This window comes from Narcine bancroftii, chromosome 10 (genome assembly GCF_036971445.1).
Source record: "Narcine bancroftii isolate sNarBan1 chromosome 10, sNarBan1.hap1, whole genome shotgun sequence".
In the NCBI taxonomy this organism is placed as follows: domain Eukaryota; kingdom Metazoa; phylum Chordata; class Chondrichthyes; order Torpediniformes; family Narcinidae; genus Narcine; species Narcine bancroftii.
Genome location: NC_091478.1, coordinates 57,143,851 through 57,169,852, shown reverse-complemented (window position 1 = coordinate 57,169,852; position 26,002 = coordinate 57,143,851). Strand labels below are relative to the sequence as shown.

General features: G+C 41.9%; 1 protein-coding gene and 1 long non-coding RNA gene across 12 annotated transcripts in view; one reads left to right on the top strand and one right to left on the bottom strand.

Moving 5' to 3' along the window:
* Nucleotides 1–26,002, bottom strand: part of LOC138744586 (L-fucose kinase) — a 443,124-nt gene that overhangs the window by 127,748 nt on the left and 289,374 nt on the right. For 10 of the 11 annotated variants that reach the window (XM_069900973.1, XM_069900967.1, XM_069900972.1 and 7 more), the window contains one exon: nucleotides 2,219–2,291. In XM_069900973.1, the coding sequence (XP_069757074.1) occupies nucleotides 2,219–2,291 (73 nt within the window). Of the gene's footprint in view, nucleotides 1–2,218; nucleotides 2,292–6,372; nucleotides 6,790–26,002 lie in introns of those variants that run through there. The other variant, XM_069900978.1, reaches the window with a different exon arrangement.
* LOC138744590 (uncharacterized) lies at nucleotides 4,625–6,406 on the top strand. The gene is made up of 2 exons (XR_011345637.1): nucleotides 4,625–6,176; nucleotides 6,299–6,406. It is a non-coding gene; the product is annotated as an uncharacterized lncRNA (long non-coding RNA).

The following is a 26,002-nucleotide window of genomic DNA, read 5'->3' as shown; positions in this document are numbered from 1 at the left end:
TTCATGAACCCTACACAAGAAAGGGAGAAGTGACAAATCATTTGTATGAAGAAACATTTCGTTGAAAGCAGCTCGACAAGAATTAGTGAGTTTTGAGAAGTCTGATGGCTTGATGTCTCAACTACATAATTACTTCAATGCGAGATTTCTAAGATGGAACTTTGAATTTGACTTTTCAGAATTATGCCTAAGCTGTAATGGTTTGGGTAATCCAGACACACACACACATATACACATTTATATCACAATCACACACCCACATTTGTGCATAGTTAGGGTGTTAAGTACGATATTATTAATAGTTATTAATTTTTTTATTGTTCTGAAGATACCATTGTCTTGGTGAATTTCTACTCCTGTTGGTCTATGATGTAACAGTGCTCTCTATTGATTTTCTTTTGTTCTCTCCGTATTGTACAGTCAGTTCGTTTATGTTCATTATCTTTTCACGGTTATTCTATTTGTTTACATGTTTATACTGTGTACAGTTTATTTTTTAAGTGGTAATTCTGCCTTGCAAAAATGAATCTCAGGGTTTTATGTGATGTCTTGTATGTACTCTGACAATAAATCTAAAATCTGAAATCCGAACCTTAATTTCCCCACCCACTGCCACCTCTCTGTCTGCCACCTCCTCAACATGAAGGCCAACACAAGTTCAAGGAACAGCACCTAATCTTCCATCTGGCCATGTCATTGCCTTCTGGACTTTTAGGTCATACACCCTTTCTGCTTGCATGAGGCCTGGCTATATATGCCCACCATCCTCCTTTGTCTTTTCATTTTTATTTGTACAGTTAGACTATACAACATCAACAACACATTACACAAAGAAACTTAGTCTTGACTGCCCCATCATTTCAGCCTGTCAGAGAGATTCCCAATGCTCCACCCACTGTCCTTGCCCACTTTCTCAGTTACCACACAGAACAAACATGCTCCCCTGGGTGAAAGTCCTGAATTTGAAAAGTTCATTTCTGGTTGCATCTGCAGGAAAGACATAGATGCTTTGGAGAGGGTACAGAGGAGATTTATCTGATGTCATATGAAGCATGGATGACAGAGCAAGTGCGACAAAGAATGAGAAGTGCATAAGATTATGAGGAGCTTAGATAGGGTGGACAGCCAGCACCATTTTCCTGGGGTGACAGAGGACACTTGTTTAAGGTGAGTGCAGGAAAGTTTAGGGGAGACTTCAAAGGTTTTTTTTTACTCAGAAAATGGTGGGTGCATTAACAGGACTGATGCTGGAGAATGATATGACAGAGACATTCAAAAGATTCTTGGTTAGGTATGTGGATGTAAGAAAAATGGAAGTTTATGAGTGTGAGGTAGGGAAGGATTAGAGTATTGTGGAGCACGTTTATATCAGTTAACACAACATCATGGGCTGAAGGGCCTGAACTGTCCTATAATGTTCTATGTTAACTGTTGCTCTTTCCACAGATGCTGTCCAACCTGTTGAAATTTTCCAGTTTTTTATGTTTTTATGTCAGAACCAAAAAATGTGTCTGATCAGGATAATTTGAGATTAGAAATATAGGTGGAGGGAGAGTGGAAATTGAGAAATGACACCCCTGCCTAAAACTTGGACTAACTGGAAATGAGGACCTCCCAGCATAGTGGCTCTGTCTTGTGCAGAGTTCCCAGTGGGAACATACTGAAGTCACCATGGGAAAGGGGTGCTCATGTTACCTCGTCCAGTGCTCTGTTGCATAATTTGGGGCTTAGGGTCTGTAGGCTTATTTCCCTCTTCCCCTCTTCCCTCAATGCATGAAGTTTTGTGGTTATCACTAATTGCACTAATTGCACAGAATGACTGAGTTTGTGTGAGTTTAAGAACAAAACCTTTTTGGTGTTGAACTGCAAGTTATTGAGCATTCTGTGTCTGTGACTAACGGGGTCGGGTTTCATTCCTTGTTTCTAATGAGCGAGCTGAAATCAATTGACCTGGTAAGCACTGCTGGGTCGTTGAAGGTGAATTTATCTCGCCTTGCCATTCTATCTAATCCCTGCATGTCGTACCAAGCCAGCGGCTCCAATGGACAGCATAATCCAACACAGTGAACTGGTTTAACTTCACAGTTCAGATTTAGGATTTCAGCTAAGTGTGACACGGTGTATGCAATGCAATTCCTTGCTGATCCTATGCATATGAGGTGATGGTTTGTTTATTAAATTGTACAATTAGTTGTTGCACTTTACATTAAGTCATTACCTGGATTGGAGGGGACCGTCAGGACCATATCTGTGCTGCAGACCCATACACCTGGTGGACTGCCTGGACCCAGCTGTATAAAAACAATAAAGTCAGCCTATTACTACATTTTAAATTGAATTTTAAAATTTTACTTTTAAATTTACACATACAGCACAGTAACGGGCCCTTTCAGCCCACGAGCCCATGCTGCCCAATTACACCCGAATGACTTACAATCCCTGGCACACTTTGAACAGTGGGAGGACATCGTAGTACCCAGAGTAAACCCACGCAGACTCCTTACAGACAGCGTCGATTTTAACCCAGGTCGCTGGAGCTGTAACTGTGCAATTTTCCAAGCTGATCCACAATGTGATCCCTTTTTGCACACCTATTGATGCAACAGAGAAACAGGCCCGTCTGCCCATCGAGTCTGTGCTGACCATTGACAACTCATTTACACTAATCCTACAATCATCTCATTCAAAAAAATATACTTTCTATATAATTGCTAACTCCCCCCCAGATTCTACATTCCCCCTACACACCGCAGGCAAGTTACAGTGACCAATGATCACACCAGCCCACACTGTTTTTGGGATGAGGGACAAAACGGAGCATCCAAGGGAAAGTCACAAAATCTCAGGGAGGATATGCAAACTCTACAGTGGGAGCACCCAATGTCAGGTTTGAATCTAGGTCTCTGGTACAATTTGTGCCCGCGTGTTACCATTTCTGTTAGATCCTGACATTTCAATCAACCTGGCCTCACTGACCTGTGTGGCAGCTCCTCTGTCAACAACAGTGCCCTCCATAATGTTTCCGACAGACACGTTTTTCCCCTATATTTGCCCCTGCACTGCACAGTTTTAAATATGTAATCAAACAATTCATGTGTGATTGAAGTGCCCATTCCAGATTTTATTCAAGGTTATTTGTAGACATTTTGGTTTGACCATGTAGAAATTATAGCACTTTTTATACATAGTCTCCTCATTTCAGGGCACCATTACGTTTGGGACATTTGGCTTCACAAGTATTTGTGAGTATTCAGGATTGTTTAGTTGCTTCATTGGTGCAGGTATAAAAGAGCTTGGCTGGCTTCTAAGCTTTTGATCACTGGTGGATTCTGTAGTTGCCATTTTTCAACATGAGGACCAGAGATGAGCCACTGAAAGTCAACAATGCAGTTTTGAGGCAGAAAAAACAATAATAAATCAATAAGAAACATCACCCAAACCTTAGGATGACTACAATCAACTGTGTGGAACATCATTAACTAGAAAGAGCTTACTGGTGAGCTCAGTAATCGCAAAGGGACTGGTCGGCCAAAGAAGATCTCATTGCTGATGACTGAAGAATTTTCATCATAATGAAGAAAAAAAAAAATCACCAAACATATGTCAGAATCAGGGGGCAGGTGTGGATGTGTCAATGACTACTATTTGCAGAAGACTTCATGAACAGAAATACAGAGGCTACAGTGCAAAACATAAACCACCAGTTAGCCACAGAAACAGTTTACAATCAGGTTACAGTTTGCCAAGGAATATTTAAAAGAGCCTGCAGAATTCTGGAAAAAGGTCTTGTGAACAGATGAGATGAAGATTAACCTATATCAGTAATGCCAAGAGCAAAGGAACTGCCCAAGATCCAAAGCATCCCACCTCATCTGTGACACATAGTGGTGGGGTGTTATGGGTGCCACAGGTACTGGTGCACTTATCTTCATTGATGATGTATCTGCTGATGGAAGTAGTAAAATGAATTTGGAGGCATGTAGAAACATCTGCTCAAGTTCAAACAAATGCCTCCAAACTCATCCTACAGCCAGACAATGATCCCAAATATACTGCTAAAGCAACAAAGGAGTTTTTCAAAGCTAAATCTGGAAAATGTATGAATCACCAAGTCATTCACCTGATCTAAACAAGAGTGCAGTGCTAAATTTTTAGGTGCTCACCAAAAACTGTGACAAGGAGGTGCCGGAACCGCCCCATGAGGTGCCGGAGCTGCCCCCCTGAGGTGCCAGAGCTGTCCCCTGAGGTGCCGGAGGCGCTCCGGTGAGCTCTGGCACCTGTTCATCCCTCACTATACCCCTGGATCTAAATCCAAGTGAGCCCCCGAAACAAGCAAAAGCTGAAGACAGCTACAGTAGAGGCCTGGCAGAGTATCACCAGAGAAGATACTCAGCACCTGGTGATGTCTATGAATCACAGACTTCAAGCAGTCATTGCATGCAAGACAAAAGCAACAAAGTATTAAATATGACCACTTTAATACAGTATACATGCCATTGCTATGTCCCAAATATTATGGTGCCCTGAAATGAGGGGGCGATGAATAAAAAGGGCTGTAATTACTAATAGACCAACCAAAATGTACACAAATAACCTTAAATAAAATCTGGAATGTGCACTTTAATCATGTGAATTGTTTGATTACAAATTTAAAACTGTGGAGTACAGGAACAAATAAAGGAAAAAAATGTTTATTTCCTGTAGTGGCACTATAGATAGACTACAACTCCCAGAAGTCTAGCAAACCAGCACGGGACATCATAACATCATGCTGTGGTGCACGTGGTTCAGTGTTTTAAAGAATACACATGCGAGTCGAGTAAATGAGTTATGATTTACCTGCAACTGTGTGTGTGTCATTATTTCTTGTTCATCAGCCACCTCTGCGTTTTCAGTGGCTATAAATTGGTGACCAAACAAGCTTTTGGACCATATGGATACTACAGCTGTTGCTGTTAAGTTACTGCCCTTGGGAACGGTGGAACCAGAGCTGTGGTTTCGACAGGCTGAGGCACAATTTCACCTCAGGAAGATCAAAGTGACCGCGACTCGCTATTATCTCCTCATCAGTGCCTTGGACCAAGCCACTGCCATGTGAGTCGGTGACGTCCTGCGCGATCCACCGCAGCCTGGAGAGCGCAAGTATGACATTCTAAAAGCGCACCTGCTGTGAATTTACGGCATGGCCCGTAGAGAGAGGGCCGCCAGACTGTTATTCATGGAGGAACTGGGTGACTGCACCCCACATGAACTAATGTGCCTGGCATCCAGCCAACAGCCAGACATGATATTCGAACAGCTCTTCCTGGAGAGGATTCCAGAAGGTGTTTGATTCTTATTATCAGAGAGTTCTTTCGAAGACCCCAGGGCAGTAGCTGCAGAGGCAGATATCCTGTGGCTGGCAACAAAACATACCAAAAGGTTTTTGGACAATGTCACTGTGTCACAGCTGTCCATACCCAGAACTTGCATTGTTGATACTACTTCCCAAGCCAATGATCTCAACACACCAGCTCCTATAATGATGTAATGTCTCACGTCAGGCAGACAGCCTGTCGACACTTCCACCTGGTGTTTTTACCACCGGTGTTGGGGAGTTAATGCATGTAAGTGCCTGCCACCCTGTGTGTTCTTGTGAAAAACCCTGGCCACCCACCATTAATGGCTGTGACGGTTGGCCAAAAATCTACGAGCCTTCTATATGTTTGGAATCAGCTATCCCAATGTAAATTTTTGGTGAAGGCAGGATTGGAGGTTAGTGTTTTTCCACCAACTGGTTTCGATACACGGTATCCCTAACTCCAATTCACAGCAGTCAGTAATTCCAACGTACCCATGTATGTCACAGACAAAATGAATGTTCATTTCGTGGGGAACATTTACATATGGCCATTTATTATAATGGCAGTGTCACGACTTCTACTTGGGGCTAATTTCCTTCGAGCTCATTCGTTCATGGTGGATGTAAAAGGGCGTCGGCTGGCGGATGGTACCACCTTTCAAACTATTCACCCAGCAGAATGGCATGTTCCTGCACTATGCCTTCGAGCTATGCATAAGACTGTTGATAAGTTCTCCAGACTTATAGAAATTTCCCGAAATTACAACTCTGCATTTTTGACCCCCACCGCGAAACATGCTGAGGAGTGTTCAACCACGAGAGTCGCTAGTTATCCGTGAGTAGTCTGTTGATATTTATTTATTGGTATTCATTCATTTAATTAATTCTAAGGGTCGGTTTATTTATTTATTTATGGTTTCCTGTCTATCTATTTGCTTATTTATTTAATTTTCCCAGGTGATTTTGAAAGTCGGGTGAGGGCGCGTGACATCAGTTGGGCGGGAAAATTTAAAAAGTGGAGGACAGCTTACCTTGCTGTTCACTTGATGAGGAGCCCTCAATCGGGTGAGTCTGGTGACTGCTGGTCATTGATTATTGTGGGGGGGGAGGGGGGAAATTAATTGGGTAATTAAGTAAATTAGTGGGGACCAATAAAAAGGAGGACTTGCTAAAGGAGGAGCCCAGTGAATGAGTGGCCTAGTGATGGGAGTGGGGACTTCAAGGCTTTGGCTCCAGAGGCTGAGGTAAGGTTTGGTAATTCTCTTTTAAGTTTATGTAAATTACTCTAATTTAAATTGAAGACCAGGTGATGGAGGCCATTGAGAGCTCTGAATGTAGGAGGTCAGGGACAGCAGATGCTCCTGATGATGACACCTACAAAAGGTGCATCCAGTTGCAACTCCTGGAAGACCAAATAAGGGAACTGGAGTTGCAGCTGGATGAACTGCAGACAGATCATAATGGAGGCAGGAGGGCAGGAGGGCAGGAGGGCAGGAGGCAGGAGGGCAGGAGGCAGGAGGCAGGAGGGCAGGAGGGCAGGAGGCAGGAGGGCAGGAGGCAGGAGGGCAGGAGGCAGGAGGCAGGAGGGAGGAGGGCAGGAGGCAGGAGGGCAGGAAGGCAGGAGGGCAGGAGGGCAGGAGGCAGGAGGGCAGGAGGCAGGAGGCAGGAGGGCAGGAGGCAGGAGGCAGGAGGGCAGGAGGGCAGGAGGGCAGGAGGCAGGAGGGCAGGAGGGCAGGAGGGCAGGAGGCAGGAGGGCAGGAGGGCAGGAGGCAGGAGGCAGGAGGGCAGGAGGGCAGGAGGGCAGGAGGCAGGAGGGCAGGAGGCAGGAGGGCAGGAGGGCAGGAGGGCAGGAGGCAGGAGGGCAGGAGGGCAGGAGGGCAGGAGGGCAGGAGGCAGGAGGGCAGGAGGCAGGAGGGCAGGAGGCAGGAGGGCAGGAGGGCAGGAGGCAGGAGGGCAGGAGGCAGGAGGGCAGGAGGGCAGGAGGCAGGAGGGCAGGAGGGCAGGAGGGCAGGAGGGCAGGAGGGCAGGAGGCAGGAGGGCAGGAGGCAGGAGGCAGGAGGGCAGGAGGCAGGAGGCAGGAGGGCAGGAGGGCAGGAGGGCAGGAGGCAGGAGGGCAGGAGGGCAGGAGGCAGGAGGGCAGGAGGCAGGAGGGCAGGAGGCAGGAGGGCAGGAGGCAGGAGGGCAGGAGGGCAGGAGGGCAGGAGGGCAGGAGGGCAGGAGGCAGGAGGGCAGGAGGCAGGAGGGCAGGAGGGCAGGAGGGCAGGAGGCAGGAGGGCAGGAGGCAGGAGGGCAGGAGGCAGGAGGGCAGGAGGCTGTTCCCCTCAACAACGTATACTGCTTTGGATACTGTTGGGGGGGGGGGGGAATGATCTACAGGGGGCAAGTCATAGAAGTTGGGTCTCTGGCACAGAGGCTGGATCCTTGGCTCAGCAAACAAGGGGGAAAAGAGTAGGGGACTTGCTGGTTAGGGGAGCAGATAGGAGGTTTGCTGGATGAGATGAGATTGAGGATGAGATTGGTATGTTGCCTCTCAGGTGCCAGGGTCAGGGATATCTCTGACTGAGTCCACAGCATTCTGGAGAGGGAAGGTGAGCAGCCAGAAGTTGTGGTCCATGTGGGGACCAATAACAAAGTTAGAAATGGGGATGAAGTCCTGAGAGTTAGAGAAGAAGTTGAAAAGCAGGGTGGAGATCTTGGGACTGCTGCCTGTGCCACGTGCTAGTGAGGGTAGAAATAGGAAGTTTTTTTAAAACTTTATTTATTTGTTCAAAAAACAAATAATATTTGACATATGCAACAATTAACCATAAACATGAACTTTTTTTATATATAGAAAAAAAAGAAATAAAAGAAAAGAACCCCCCCTCCCCACTTCAGCCAACTCTCCTAAGGAGAGCCATAAAGAAAGAAAAAAGAAAGAATATTAAATAAAAAATTAAATATACACATTAAGATCTAATCAATATAAATTGAAATGTAAATATTCTGAGTATAACAACCACTTATTAATAAAAAAATATAATTATCACGCGAAACATACATCATTTTTTTCCATTATTAAACAATATTTCATCTCATTATGCCATCTATTAATCAATCATATTTGTATCTTTCCACGTACTAGCAATATATTTTTCTGCTACGGTTAAAGCTAAATATACAAAAGCAAGCTGAAACTTGTCTAATCCCAAGCCTTTCAGAGGTTGCAAACTACCCATTAAAAATACTGTTGGATCTAAAACTATTTTAATCTTATACAGGTATTGTAAAAAAGATTGCATTTTCTTCCAAAAAGATTGTATATGTAGAGATAACCAAACAGCATGAAAAAAAGTTCCAACCGTATCACCACATCTAAAACACAAATCTGATTCATGAAAACCATACTTTTTTAAATTTTTCAGGTGTTAAATATAATTGATGTAAAAAATTGTAATTAATCATTGCATAATGTGCATTTATCAATCTAGTTACACTATCATAACAGATATCTAACCAATCATCATCAGAAAAAATAAAACCAATATCCGCTTCCCATTTAATTTTAGATCTATCCCAACCCTTTTTATCCATACCATCCTGTAATATTTGATACATAGATGAAATATAACCCTTCTCTTGTACCTTCATAAGAAAAGTCTCAAATTTAGTCATTTCAGGTAAAATCATATCTCTACCAAACATACATTTTACCAAAGATCGAATTTGATAATAACGAAATAGAGTTCTTATCAATACCAAAACCTTCCCTCATCTGATTAAAAGATAAAAACTTTCCCTCTTTAAAGCAATCTCCCAAACTTTTCACACCTTTAAATCTCCAATGCAATAAACTTTGATTATGTATTGAAAAAGAAATAAGTTGATTATTATACAACGGAGTCAAAGCCGATAATTTACCCCTAGAGCCTGTCATTTTATTTTTCTTTATCCATAACTTCATTAAATGTTTTAGTATAGGCACATTATATTGTTGTAACAAATTTATATTCCATCAAAGCAAAAATTGATGTATTTCAAATTCAGAAATACTTGCCATCTCAATTTTAGCCCAACGAGGAGGCCATACCAAATCCATCAATTAATAAATTTAAGTTGAGCTGCTTCATAATAATTTTGAAAATGTGGTAAACGTAATCCCCCTAACTCATATTTCCGTTAATTTATTCAAAGCTACTCTCGAAAATTTACCCCTCCATAAAAACTCCCTAACCATTTTATTCAAATCTCTAAATAAAATTTTATCAAGTAAATACGGAATACATTGAAACAAATATTGTATACGTGGAAAGATATTCATCTTAATTGTATTTACCCTACCCATTAAATTAATAGGTAAATCTTTCCATTTAATCAAATCAGTTTTAATTTTTTTCATTAACGGAGCATAATTTAATTGATAATTAACATTCAAAATTATACCCAGATATTTAATTCGATCAGTCCACTTCAAATTAATAATATTCTTATAAACTGAATAATCTCCTTCACTTACCGGTAACATTTCACTTTTTTCACAATTAACTTTATATCCAGAAAGACATCCATATTGTATTAAACACTCCTTCAAGTGCAAAAGTGACTGAGCTGGGTTTATTAAATACACCAATACATCATCAGCAAATAAATTAATTTTATACTCCTCATCTAAAACTTTCATATGTTGTATCTGTGTATTTTGTCTTATCAGCTGTGCTAAAGGTTCAATCACTAATGCAAACAAAGCTGGTGATAAAGGACAACCTTGATGAGTTGATCGAGTTAACTTAAAGGATTCCGAAATCAAACTATTCGTCAATACTCTAGCTACCCAACCAATAAAAAAGGGACCAAACTTAAATTTCTCCAAAACTTTAAACAAAAAATTCCATTCAACTCTATCAAATGCTTTTTCTGCATCTAGGGATATCACCATCGGGTGATCTGAAGATTGTCAAAATCTATTAATCAAACCTATCACGCAGAAAATGTTATCTGAAGCATATCTATTCTTTATAAAACCTGTTTGATCAATATGAATCAACTTGGGTAAAAATTTAGCCAATCTATTCGCTAATATTTTAGCTATTAATTTATAATCTACATTTAACAACAAAATTGGTCTATATGAAGATACTTTCAAAGGACGTCTATCTTTTTTTAGGAATTACTGTAATTAAAGCACTAGAACAAGACTCAGGTAATTCATAATGTTCTCCAACTTGACGTAATACATCCCCAAAAACTGTAGATAAATCATCATAAAAAATTTTATAAAATTCAACTGAAAATCCATCATCACCAGGCGATTTACCGTTCGGCATTTCCAGCATAGCCATTTTAATTTCTGAATCAGTAAATGGTTCTTCTAACTCCTGTATATCTGCATCCTCTAATATCAATAAATTCAACTGTGATTAAAAAAAAAAGATAAATTGATCCAGTTTCTTGTTTTCCTTCAGATGTATATAACTTTTTATAAAATGAATAAAATTCATCATTAATCTCACGAGGTTTATAAGTAATAAGAGAATTCTGTCTAACAGCATTAATATTCCTCGAAATCTGTTCTTTCTTTAATTGCCACGCCAATACCTTATGTGCTTTCTCTCCCCATTCATAATACCATTGTTTAGTCCGATTAATCACACATTCAAATTGATAAGATTGCAAAGTATTATATTCCAATTTCAACCTAGATAATTCTATTTTCTGATCTTCTGTAGCATCTTTCTGAAATTCCTTTTCTAACTCATCAATCTGTTTCTCTAATTCAAGACTCTGATTTAATCGATATTTTTTTTATTTTAGAAGTATAATTAATTATTTGTCCTCTCAAATAGGCTTTCATAGCATCCCATAATACAAACTTACTTTGAACAGAATTAGAATTTACTTTAAAAAAAATTAATGTTTTTTCCAAAAATCAATAAATTCCATATTTTTAACAACATTGTATTAAACCTCCAACGATAAGCCATTTGAATTTTCTCAGAAGTTGCATATGTAAAATATAACAAAGAGTGATCTGAAATCACCCTACTTTTATATTCCGCTTGTTGTATTTTCCCTTGTAAGTGTGCCGATACTAAAAAGAAGTCAATCCTTGAAAACGATTCATGTCTAGATGAATAAAAGGAGAAATCTTTCTCTGTCGGATTAAGACGTCTTCAAATATCTACTAAATTAAGATCTTTCATCAATGCTTGGACCTGAATTGCCATCTTGGATTTCTTAACTTTCTTTGGATATTTATCTAATAAAGGTTCCAAAACACAATTAAAATCACCACTAACTAAAATATTATCATTAGCCTGACCCAAACATAAAAATGCATCTGAAATAAATATTTCATCATCTGCATTTGGGGCAAAAATATTAAGTAAAGTCCAAAATTCACTAAAAATCTTACAATTCAATTTAAGAAAACATCCTGCCTTTTCCTCCATTGATTGTAATTCAAAAGATAAATTTTTATGTATCAAAATTGCTACACCTTTAGCTCTAGAATTAAATGAAGAAGAATATACATGTCCAACCCAGTCCCTCTTTAATTTCATTTTTTCCTTCACATTAACATAGGAAACATAGGAAGTAGGAACAGGAGTAGGCCAAAAATGGCCCATCGAGCCTGCTCTGCCATTCAATAAGATCATGGCTGATCTAATTTATGACCTAACTCCACCTACCTGCCTTCTCCCCATATCCCCTAATTCCTCTATCATGTAAAAATTTATCTAACCGAATTTTAAATATGTTTAATGAAGCAGCCTCAACCACTTCCCTGGTTAGAGAATTCCAAACATTCACTACTCTCTGGGAAAAACTATTTTTCCTCATCTCTGTCCTAAATCTACTCCTCCGAATCTTGAGACTGTGTCCTCTCATTTTAGTTTCCCCGGGCAGCTCAAAAAACCTTCCTACATCTATCCTATCCATACCCTTCATAATCCTATATGTTTCTATAACATCTCCTCTCATTCTTCTGAACTCGAGCGAATACAATCCTAGACGATTTAATCTTTCATCATGAGTCAACCCTTCATCCCAGGGATCAACCTAGTAAACCTCCTCTGGACCGTCTCCAAAGCCAGTATATCCTTCCTCAAATATGGAGACCAGAACTGGACACAGTACTCCAGGTGCGGTCTCACCATTACCTTGTACAGTTGCAACATTACCTCCCTACTCCTGAATTCAATTCCTCTAGCGATGAAGGACAACATTCCATTTGCCTTCTTAATAACCTGCTCCACCTGCAACCTAACTTTTTGTGATTCATGCACAAGCACTCCCAAGTCCCTCTGCACAACAGCATGTTGTAGTTTTTCACCCTTTAAATAATATTCAGCTCTTTTATTTTTTTTGCCAAAGTGGATAACCTCACACTTACTAACATTGTACTCCATCTGCCAGTCCTTTGTCCACTCATCCAGCTTAACTATATCCCTCTGCAGACTCTCCACATCCTCATTACAATTTGCTCTTCCACTCAATTTGGTGTCAACCGCAAACTTGGCTACACCACATTTTGTCCCCTCCTCCAAGTCATTAATGTAAATGATGAACAGTTGTGGGCCTAGCACTGACCTCTGCCCCACCCCATTTACCACTCTCTGCCAACCTGAAAAACTCCCACTTATCCCGACTCTCTGCCTCCTGTCAGACAACCAATTTTCAATCCAGGCCAATATACTTCCCCGGACTCCACTTTCCTGGAACTTACTGATAAGTCTCTTGTGCGGCACCTTATCAAACGCTTTCTGGAAATCCAAATATAAAACATCAACCTGTTCCCCTCTATCCACCGCACCCATTATATCCTCAAAGAATCCTAACAAGTTTGTCAAACAAGATCTTCCCTTTCTAAAACCATGCTGCATCTGCCTGATTAAACTCTTACGTTCCAAAAGTTTCACTATTTCATCTTTAATGATGGCTTCAAGCATTTTTCCAACTACCAACGTCAAGCTAATTGGCCGATAATTTCCAGTCTTCTGCCTACATCCCTTCTTATAAAGTGGCATGACATTTGCTGACTTCCAGTCTACCAGGACCTGCCCAAAATCCAAGGAATTTTGGTATATGACCACCAATGCATCAACTATAATTTCTGCCATTTCCTTCAGAACCCTTGGATGCATATCATCAGGACCAGGTGCGGAAACTGCCAAAATGTTTGGCCTGGAAGTCAGCCTGAAGAAAACTGAGGTCCTCCATCAGCCAGCTCCCCACCATGATTACCAGCCCCCCCACATCTCCATCGGGCACACAAAACTCAAAACGGTCAACCAGTTTACCTATCTCGGCTGCACCATTTCATCAGATTCAAGGATCGACAATGAGATAGACAACAGACTCGCCAAGGCAAATAGCGCCTTTGGAAGACTACACAAAAGAGTCTGGAAAAACAACCAACTGAAAAACCTCACAAAGATAAGCGTATACAGAGCCGTTGTCATACCCACACTCCTGTTCGGCTCCGAATCATGGGTCCTCTACCGGCACCACCTACGGCTCCTAGAACGCTTCCACCAGCGTTGTCTCCGCTCCATCCTCAACATCCATTGGAGCGCTTACATCCCTAACGTCGAAGTACTCGAGATGGCAGAGGTCGACAGCATCGAGTCCACGCTGCTGAAGATCCAGCTGCGATGGATGGGTCACGTCTCCAGAATGGAGGACCATCGCCTTCCCAAGATCGTGTTATATGGCGAGCTCTCCACTGGCCACCATGACAGAGGTGCACCAAAGAAAAGGTACAAGGACTGCCTAAAGAAATCTCTTGGTGCCTGCCACATTGACCACCGCCAGTGGGCTGATAACGCCTCAAACCGTGCATCTTGGCGCCTCACAGTTTGGCGGGCAGCAACCTCCTTTGAAGAAGACCGCAGAGCCCACCTCACTGACAAAAGGCAAAGGAGGAAAAACCCAACACCCAACCCCAACCAACCAATTTTCCCCTGCAATCGCTGCAATCGTGTCTGCCTGTCCCGCATCGGACTTGTCAGCCACAAACGAGCCTGCAGCTGACGTGGACTTTTTACCCCCTCCATAAATCTTCGTCCGCGAAGCCAAGCCAAAGAGTCCCATTAGTTTCTCCATCGCTACTTCCTTTGTAACAACTATTTTATCAAGGCCCTCCCCAATATTCGCATCCTTAACTCCGCACTTGGGCATGCTGGACGTGTCTTCCACTGTGAAAACTGACACAAAATATTTGTTCAATGCCTTGGCCATTTCCTCATTTTTTGCTAGCAGATTTCCTTTCTCATCCTCCAAGGATCCTATGTTAACTCTGGCCACCCTCTTCTGTTTTATATATTTATAAAATCTTTTGCTTTCTGTTTTTATATTTGTGCCAATTTACTTTCATAATCCTTTTTCCCATTTCTTATTACCTGCTTTGTAACCCCTTGTTGTCTCTTAAAGTTATCCCAATCTTCCAGTTTCCCACTGCTCTTTACAGCTTTGTACACCTGCGCCTTCAATTTTATACTCTCCTTTATTTCCTTTGTTAACCACGGTTGAATTTTCCCTCCCTTGCTGCCCTTTTTCCTGACCGGAATATATTTTTGTTGAGCAGTACAAAATATTTCTTTGAAAATCTTCCACTGTTCCTCAAATGTTTCATCAATTAGCCTGTGCTCCCAGTCCACTCTGCCCAATTCCTCCCTCATCTTATGGTAGTCACCCCTGGTTTAAGCATAATATATTAGTTTTAGATCTAACTATTTCCCCTTCCATCTGAATGAGAAATTCAATCATACTATGATCGCTATTTTCCAGATGGTCTCTTGACTGATACATCATTTACTCTACCTATCTCATTGCACAACACTAGATCCAGGAGAGCATTTTCTCTTGTTGGTTCCTTAATGTGCTGCTCAAGAAAGCTATCGCGGATGCATTCTATGAAGTCCTCTTCCAGATTCCCACGACCAACTTGATTTTCCCAATCTATGTGGAAGTTAAAGTCCCCCATGACTGCTGCTGTATCATTATTACATGCCTCACTTATCTCTCTATATATCTCCCGTGCCACTAAACTATTGTTATTTGGTGGGCGATAGATAACACCCACCAATAATTTTTTCCCTTTGTTATTCTTTATCTCTACCCAAACGGACTCAACATTATGCTGTTTAGATCTTATATCATCCCTCACTACTGCCTGGAGCTCATCTTTGATTAAGAGTGCAATTCCACCTCCCTTACCATCCTGTCTATCTCTTTGCAACACCTGATACCTTTGAAAGTTTAATTCCCATTTAGGGTCACCTTTTAGCCATGTTTCCGTGATGGCTACCAAATCATAGGCATGGGTACTGATTTGTGCCTCAAGTTCACTAACCTTATTTCTAATACTGCGGGCATTCAGATAAAGTGCCCTTATGCTCTTTGTCCTTTTAATATCTAGTGACTTCTGTAACATTTTCTTTTGATTTTTCTGCCCACTATTTATCTTTGTAATTTTCTTAACACTATCATTGACCCAAAAACTCACTGCACCATCTGATTTTTTTACTTTCTCCTCCCAACATTACTTTTCCTATTTTACTTTTCCTGGCCATTTCTTTATCTTCTCTACCCTTTTTCCTATCACTCAGGTTCCCATACCCCTGCCAAATTAGTTTAAACCTTGCCCCATTGCTGAACCAAACATACTTGCCAAAATGTTGACACCTTTTGGATTTAGGTGCAACCTGTCCCTCTTGTAAAGATCATGCCTTCCCCAAAAGAGATCCCAATGATCCAAGAAGCCAAATCCTTGCCTTGTTCACCAGCACCTCAGCCACACATTCATTTTCCTTATCCTTACATTCTTTTCATCACTTTCATTTGGAACAGGTAGTAATCCCGAGATCACCACCCTAGCGTTCCTGTCTTTCAGCTTTCATCCCAGCTCACTGTAATCCCTTTTCATTACCTCCTCCCTTTTCTTGTCAATGTCGTTTGTACCCACATGTACCAAGACATCAAGCTGCTCTCCATCTCCTCAGAATATTTTGGACCTGATTTGTGATATCTCATACCCTTGCACCAGGGAGGCAGCATACCATGCGGGTATACTTATCTGGCTCACAGAACCTCCTGTTTGTACCCCTGACAATGGAGTCCCCAATAACTACTGCATTTCTCCTTTTCCTTTTCTTTTGCACCACTCTGCCAGGCTCATTGCCATTGACCTGGTGCCCGTGGCCATCTTCTGTCCGGTCATCTCCCTCAAAAAAATCCAACACAACATAACTGTTGCTGAGTGGGATAGTCACTGGTGTGCTCTCTGTTTTTCTCGCTTTTTAATTTCCTCCCCTGACGGTTTCCCACTTACCTGACACGGGTTCTGGAGTATTTATCGCCTTGAAAGTTGAGTTGATTCACTCCTCACTCTCCCTTACAAGCCGCAGGTCATCAATCTGCAACTTCATATCCCTAATTCGGTCCCTTAGTAACTGCATCTCGGTACACCTGGTGCAGATGTGGCCATTTGGGAGGGTGGAGGTCACCCATTATTCCCACATCTGACACCAAATGTGTTTCTTGTAAAAAAGCAATATCAATTTTCATTTTCTTAATATACGGCAAGACTCGCTTACGCTTAATCGGACTGTTTAATCCTCGAACATTTAAAGTAGCAAACCTCAACTTTGACATATCTACTATTATTACTAAATACCAATAATATCTTTATATAAAAACTCAAATCAACGTATATCGGCCCTCCAATAGAAAAAAAAATCACAAATTAAAAACTAACTAAAATGAAAATAAAAAATAATAAAGAATAAAATCCCGCCCCCCTAAAAAACTACCAAAAAGTAGTAAACCCCTAAACAAAAATTGGGTGTGGGTCACCCACCAGTGGCTGATGACTAGTAAAGAACTTAATGCAAATCTCTCCCTCCCCAGCCAAACAATCAATAACATCAAAATATCATAATAACAAAAAACATAGAATAAGAAAATTCTTCTTTTCATCCAAAAGATTCCAATCTCGGAGATCCCATTTCAGAAGGAGGTAGACTCTTTCCATTCCCTTTTTTCCCATTTCTGCCATTTCTTCCGTTTCCAGAACAACCAGATTTTTCTTTAGGAGATAATGGTGGACTACATCTTTGTCCTCTTATATCTGGCAATTAATCAGCAAAAATCATTGCTTCCCGATCATTTTCAAAAAACCAAAATTGATAGTCTCCATAAAACACCTTCAACACTGCAGGGTAGTGAAAAGTAGACTTATAACCTTTACGCCACAAAACTTCTTTAACTGGATTGAATTGACGTCGACGTTGAATGACCTCTTGACTCAAATCAGGATTTTAAAAAACTCTGGTATTCTGAATCAATAACGGAGTTTGTCGTTGTCTCGCATTTTGCACTGCTAGTCGAAGTATTGCTTCTCTGTCCAAATAACTCAAACATCAAATTATTTCCGGTCTCGGTGGTTGACCAGCTGAGGGTGTTCTTCTTAAAGCTCTATGGGCTCTTTCCAGTACCAATCCCCCAGAAAAAATTCTTGCCCTAATATTTGCGGGATCCAGTCTTTAAAGAAACAAAGAGGATCTTGTCCTTCTATACCTTCTGGCAAACTAACAATTTTCACATTAATCCTTCTGCTTTGATTCTCCAAGTAGTCTATTTTCCTCTCTAGCTCCTTCTCACGTTCTCCCAGTTCTATGACTGATTTTTCAACCTTCAACACTTTTTCTGTGTTAGAAGTCACTTGTTGTTTACAGTCCAAAAAAGCAGTCTGAAATTTTTAAAATTCTTCATAAGATGCATCCACATGTGCTTTAACTGTATTTAATTCTGAACTTCTACCAGCATTCATTTGAACCATCTCATTCATTAAAGATGTCAACATAGATTGAATAACTGCATTTAATTGCATACACTGTAGGTCAGAAAAGCTCAGCTCTGCTCTCTCTGACATAGTGGCAAAACAAGGTAACTGCAGCTCCTGCTGCAACTCAACAGAAGACATTTTAAAAGTTTTACTGCGGGTCTGGACACCCAGCGATGGCACCCCGACTTCCTCAGGGGATCGCCGCTGGTGTCCCCCCCCTCCCCCACATCTCATTGTTTTTTCATGAAATCATGAAGATAAGCAATTTCTTCAGATTGAAGTGCTTCCTGATGCATTTCCAACAATGGAGTCGTCTTCCTGCGTGTTCCCTCCGTTGAAATCGAAAGGCTTTCCAAATCGGGATCCACTTCTAGGGAACACACAGCTTCTTCCAGAGAACGGGTAATTCCAGCGCCATCCTTCACTTGGTGAGTAATAGACATTTTTTTCAGCTCCTATAGGCAGTCTTTGAGGTTTAGACAATGAAGAGATTAAGCCTGGGGCTGCATCAAGTCGTCTAGGCCCCAAATCTTCAGCACTTCGAAAATGTAACTTCTGCATTTGAGGTTTAATCTTTTTACCATTAGTGGCCATAATAATTCCTTGATACTTTAAACTAAAATTTTTTAAAAAAACTTGAAAACAAAGAGTTTTTAAAAAAAAAAAAAGGGTACTTAATAGTCTGGCCAGAGAGGTCGAGGTTACACGTCTAGGCTCTACGCCATCTTGCCACGCCCCCCAGAGGGGGGCGAGGATGAATGCCTGGCTCAGGAGCTGGGGTAGGGATTTAGATTTCTGGATCATTGGGATCTCTTCTGGGGCGAGTCTGACCTGTACATAAGGGACAGGCTGCACTTGAACTGGAGGGGGACCAATATTCCTGGCATCCAGGTTTGCTAGAGCTGTTGGGGAGGGTTTAAAGTAGTTTGGCAGGGGGTTGGGAATTGGAATGAGAGTATGGAGAGTAGGAAGGAAGAACACCTAGACTGGAGGGAAAAGAATGAAAATATAAATGGAGGAGGAAGGTAAAGGTAGTTGATAACAAAAGGAGTATTTGTGGAGGACAGTCTCTCAAGTGCATATATTTTAATGCAAAGAGTATTGTAACTAAGGAGGATGAGCTTAAGGCATGGATGGCTGTTTATCATAGACATTAATGATCTAGATCAGGGGTGTCAAACTCAAATTCACAGAGGGCCAAAATTAAAAACTTGGACTAAGTCGTGGGCCAAACTAAATATTTATTGAAAATTTTCAACAACATCTGCATGTTTTCTCTTCTTTCAACATATGTAATGTTAAACTTTTTCTTATTAAAATAAATGTTTAATAATAGTTTTGGTTAAACTCTTTCCAGAAGAAGCATTAACAAATGAGAAATAAAATATTTAATATTTCTCTATAGCCTTTAAGCTCCTTTTAAATGTATTTTTTTTCACAAGCCAACAAGTCAAAAAAATAACAACTTGTTTCAATGAAAATCCAATCTTTCAACTATGAACAGTCCAAAGTTAACCAAAGAAAATATTAATCCAAGCTTAGTTTGCTACACTGTGATTTACTCTGATGCATCTGGGTCTAAACCAAATACTTGGCATCTCTTCTTAGATGCAAGTTCATCAAACTCTGGGGTCAGAGTTTGCCTCCCACCTGTCTTGAAAGGTCCTGTTTTCTGTCTTTCGTTTGGACATTTTTCGTAAGGGGTTTATTACATGTGAGTTGGGCGACAGGTGGCAGATGCTAATGAAAGTAAAGAGAGGAGGTGGGGGTGATTAGCGGGCTGACGGGCCGGTGCCAATGCATTTGCAAAGCATTCTGGGATTTGTAGTATTAGCTGTGCATGCACTATACTGGCGCGGCGGTCAGCGGGCCAGCTCTAATACATATTTGATAAGAATTTGCGGGCCAAATATAATTATTTCACGGGCCAAATTTGGCCCGCGGGCCTGAGTTTGACATGTGTGATCTAGATGATAGGGTGGCAATTGGATTAGTAAATTTGCAGATGATACAAAGGTTGGCGGTGTTGTGGACAGTTAGAAGAGTGGGCTGAAAGATGGCAGATGGAGTTTAATACTGATAAATGTGAGGTGCTACATTTTGGTAGGACTAATCAAAATGGGGGCATGCATGTTAAATGGTAGATAATTGAAGGGTCATGGTACATAATTCCCTGAAAGCTTAATTGCGTGGATAGGCTGGTGAAGAAGGCATTTGAATTGTGGCTTTCATAAATCAGTATTGAATGCAAGAGTTGGGATGTTGTATTGAAACTGTATAAGTCATTGGTGAGACCAAATTTGGAATATTATGTGTAGTTTTCGTTGCTAAATTAGAGGAAGGATATAAACAATATTTTGAGAGTGCAGAGGAGATTTATAAGAATGTTGAGTTTGAGTTAGAGGGAAAGATTGAGCAGGGTGGGACTTTATTCTCTGGAGTGTAGTAGGTTGAGGGGTGATTTGAGGTATTAAAAATTACAAGGGGGAAAGATAGTCAATATGGATAGGCTTTTTCCACTGAGAGTGGGGGAGATTCAAACAAGAGTAAAAGGGGAAGTTTAAGGGTAACATAAGGGGGAATTTCTTCACGCAGAGGGTGGAGGTGTTATGGAATCAACTTCTGGCAGTGGTGGTAGAAGTGATCAAGGATAGATATATGGATGGGAGAGGTGTGGAGGGTTATGGGCCAAATCCGGATCAGTAGGACTAGGTGGATATGATGTTCGGCATGGACTAGTAGAGCCAAACTGGTTTCTGTGCTATAAATGGTTATATTTCTACCAAGAGTCCTCCCATTCATGCTAAGGCACCTCACTTGCCTCCGAGAAACTGCAATTAGCTGAACATGAGTTCCACAAAATGGAAAAGCTGGGGATAATTCACAGGTCTGACAGCCATGGGCTTCTTCATTATAGTTAGTCTAAAAACACACCGGAAGGAGGAGTTCTTGTGGAGATTATAGATGGCTCAATGACACCACAATACCAGATCACTACCCTATTCTGCATATTCAAGATTTTTCAGTGAATCTGCATGGGGCGAAAATCTTTACAAAAGTGGACTTGGTGCGCAGATATCACCAGGTGCCCAGTGGAACCAGATGACATCCCCAAAAACGGCAATAATTACCCCTTTTGGATTGTTTGAATTTTTACGTGTGCCTTTTGGGTTAAAAATTGCAGCTCAGACCTTTCAGTGAGTTATGGACGAAGTAGGGCGCGGCATGGTCAAAGTCTTCATTTATTGAGACGACATTAGTCACCAGCTCAACTGAAGAAGGCACATGGACTCTTTAGATGTCTGCAAGAATTTGGACTGACCATCAATCCAGATAAATGTGTTTTTGGACAACAGTCCCTAGAATTCCTGGGGCATACAGTCACTGACAAGGGTGTGATTCTGCTGCCTTCTAAAATCGACGCCATTACTAAATATTCCAGATCAACCACTGTCAATGGTCTGGAAGAGTTCTTGAGCATGGTTAAATTTTGTCATCGATTCCTTCCAGCAGCAGCTCACGTTATGAAGCCCCTATTCAATCTGCTGTCTGGTAAAGCCAAATCTATTCAGTGGACAGATGAAAGTTTGAGATACTTTCATAAAGACAAAGGAACTCTTAGCTCAAGCAACCATGCTCAGTTATCCAGTCCTAAACTCAGCTGCTACCCTTTCAACAGATGCGTTTGATGTGGGGGCGCTTTGCAGCAGTATGTCGATGGACAAGGGAACCCATTGGAATTCTTTAGCCACCACCTCGGTGAGGCTGAGTAAAAAATACAGCACCTTTGATAAAGAGATCCTAGCTGTATATTTGTCCATCTGACATTTTTTGGAAGGGAGACACTTAATGTTCACAGACTATAAACCCTTGACCTTTGCATTTTCTAAGGTGTCAGAGCTCTAGTCAGCTCAACAACAGTCGCAGTTATCCTTCATTTTGGAATTCTCTACTAAAATATTGCACATTTCGGGAAAAGACAATGTAGTGGCTGATGCACTTTCCTGCTCAGTTGCACTCGAGGTATCAGCTATGGACCATGGTATTGACTACACAGCTCTCACCGTTGCCCAAGCACAAGATGGTGAGAATTGCACCTCTAACCAACCTACAAGGGAAAGATGTGCAAATCAATGCCTACAACAAGTTGCTCTTTTGTGACATTACAACGGCTTCCACAGCCAGTGGTTCCAGCTTACTGCAGACATCACTTTTTTGATTCTGTTCATGGTCTTTCTCATCCATTCATCAGATTGACTGTTCCTCTGATTTCAGACAGATTTGTTTGGAACAGTCTAAAGAAAGACATCACACAAATGGCCAGATCTTGTGTAGCTTGTCAAAATCCATCAGCTTAAAAAAGCACCACTACAAGCTTTCCCACTGGTAACTCGCTGCTTCGACTATGTTCTTGTGGACATTGTGGGACTAATTCCAGTTTCACAAGGCTACCGCTATCTCTTCATGGTGATCGATAGGCTCACGAGATGGCCTGAGGCAATCCCCATGGTAGATGCTTCTACAGACTTGTGCATGAGCATTCCTTAATTCCTGGATGGCTCACTTCAGCCTACTGGCGCACATTGCTTCTACAGTTGGACCTCCATTTACATCTTCATTATGGACAACCTTATCTCAGCTGCTCGGCTTTATCATACAAGTGCCTATCACCCACAGTTCAACAGGATGGTTGAACGATTCCATCGTCATCTTAAATTAGCCTTAATGGCCCATTTGGACAGTACCAACTGGGCAGACTAATTACCCTGGGTGTTGCTTGGCATTAGGACAACTCTAAAAGAGGATCTCCACACTTCAACTGCAGACCTTGTATCTGTATGCCTTTGGTTGTCCCAGCGGAATTCGTTCCACATGGATCCAGTAAAGATGAAGATCCTAAGAGCTGCTGAACAGATTAATGGATACTGTAGGCAAATTATCCCCTGTACCACCACCATCATTACATGGCAAACATTTATTTTGTACCACACAAACTGAAGGATTGTGAATACCTGTTCGTATGTAGAGGAATACATGGACACCCCTTACTGGTGCCGAGGGGCCATACAGGGTGATGAGATGAACGTGGTCAACCTGCATCTTGGACATTGCCAGGCAGCCTCGGTCATTCAGAAATGACAGGCTCAATCCTGCCCGTGTTGACAAAACTTCCCCTATTCAACAGCCAGCAGTCCGATGCAGGGGTTGACCTCCCAAAAAACTACCAGGTGATAGTGTCAATTCTGTGGCAGCACTACAGATAGACTACAACTCCCAGAGGTCTAGCAAACTGGCACGGAACGTCCTAACTTGGCGCATGTGATTCAGTGGTTTAAAAAAAAATGTGTGACTTGAGTAAATGAATTTTGATTTGACTGCAAGTGTCATTATTTTGCATTCATCAGCCACCACTGTTTTCAGTGGCCACACTCCCATACATTATGGATGGCACTGTAATTCCTCACTGGAGGAGGACATAGATTCAGAGTTGCCTCAAGCCAATATCCTCTGCCTTATCGTTCATGTCTGGTTCGACAATAACCTCACCACATTGTTATTGAAAAGTGAGGACCTTGGCTGATGACTGCATAACATTCAGTTCTAATTCTTACTTGAAGGCTGCAAGATTAGGGCACCATTCAGAGCTGAGTTAGTAAATGGCAAGCAAGATCCACACACCACAAATGCCACAGAATGAATACCAACTAGAAGGTCCAATCACTTATAACATTACCATCACCAAGTGTCCCACCATCAATGCCCTAGGAATAGCCATGTCTGAATGTTTAACTGGACCAACAGAAGCAGGTCAGAGCTGGACTTCAAATGATGGTAGAGCTTTGGGGAATCAAAGTGAGTCATCATCACAGGAAGGCACATCATAAATGCAAAGACCACCTACCTAAAAATCACACCACATTCTGACTTGTAATGAGTCCTTGTTCCTTTACCTCACTAAGTTTTAAAAACCTTGATGCATTGAAGTGTATTGTGAGAGCTCCCTTAACAAACAGACTACAAGAAGCAGGCTCCCCATCATCTTCTTGATTGAGGTCACGGGGTTGGGGGGGAAAACGATAAATATTGACTTCATCCACCTCAAGAATGATAAAAAGGGGAAAGAAATCTTGTGTTATCTTGGGACCATCACAGCAAAAGGAGGAGCAAAGGACTTGGTAAAGTAGTGGTGAGTAGGGAACCAGCTGATGTGAGTGAGTTTTAAAAAGGAGTGAGGAGGGCAATTGAAGGGTTAAGCAGTGTTGATTTGTGGGAGTGAGTACTTGCTATAATTGGCAGGGACAAATAAAAGGAGGGGAAGCTGAAGAGGATCAGCCAGTGGATGAGTGGCCCAGTATAGCTTTGAGACTTTGACTTGAGAGGCTTCAGTAAGTTGAGGCTGAGCTTGCTTCAGATGAGGTAAGACCAGGTAAGATTAGGAGTAGATAATGGAGTCAGCTAGAGCAGTGGAGTGCTCAGATTGTGGGAAACCTGGAGCAGCACAAGTGTCCCTGATGACTACACTTCCAAAAGGTACAGCTCCTGACAGAGTTGGGAAACTGGAGCTGGATGAAATTAAGAACATTCTGGAGGCAGAAGCAGTAATAGTCAGGAGCTTCAGGGAGACAGTCACCTCCAAAGGTCAAGAGCCAGGTAGCTGGGTGACTGTCAGGAGAAGGAAGGGGAATGACAGAGAGCAGAGCATCCCTGTGTCTGTTCCCATCAACAATAGGTATACAGTTTTGGTTACTGTTGGTGTGGACAACCCACCAGGGACAAGTTGTAATGGTCATGTCTCTGGCACTGAGACTAGACCCTCTGCTCAAAGGAAGGAGAGGAAAGCAGTGGTGATGGGGATTTGATAGTTAGAGGGACAGAAGTGGTTCTATGGGAGAGATTGTGAATCCTGGATGGTCTGTTGCCTCCCTGGTGCCAGGGTCTGTGATATCTTGGATTGAGTTCTTGGTATTCTCAGGAAGGAGGGTGAGCAGCCAGATGTCATGGTTCATTTAGGGACCAATGTTGTGGTTAAGAAGGATGAAGAGGTCCTGCAAAGAGTTTAGAGAGTTAGGGGTGAAGGACAGGACACCTAGGGTTGGGATCTCAGGAGTGCTACCCCTGCCATATGCTAGTGAGGCTAGAAATAGCAAGTTAATGCAATTTAAATATTTGGTTAAAGAGATGGTGGAGGAGGAAGGGCTTCATGTTTCTGGACAAATGGGCTCTGTTCCAGGGAAGGTGGGACCTGTTCTGATGGGATGCTTTGCACCTAAACTGGAGAGGAACTAACATCTTTGCAGATAGGTTTGCTTGTGCTACTCTGGTGGGGGCGGGGGGGTGGGGGGGGTGGCGGCGCAGGGTTTAAACTAGATTTGCATGGCGGGCTTGTCTGCAGAGGCCATGTGGGTGAAGTTGAGGACCAGGAAAGGTGTGACCACACTGATAGGGTTGTATTATAGACTGCCCAATAGTCAGATCTGCAGCAAATCTGCAGAGAGATAGCAGACTGATGTAAGAAGTTGTGATAGTAGGAGATTTTAAACTTTCTACACATGACTGGGACTCCCATACAGTAAAAGGGCTGGTTGGCTTGGAGTTTGTGAAATTTGTTCAGGAAAGTTTTTTAAATCAATATATAGAGGTACCAACAAGAGAGGAATGCAATACTTGATCTCCTATTAGGGAACCAGACAGGTTAAGGGACAGATGTATGTGTGGGCAAAGATTTTTGGTCCAGTGACCATAATTTCATTAGTTTCAAGTTAATTATGGATAAGGATAGCTGGCTGATGGAGGACTTCAGTTTTCTTCAGGCTGACTTCCAGGCCAAACATTTT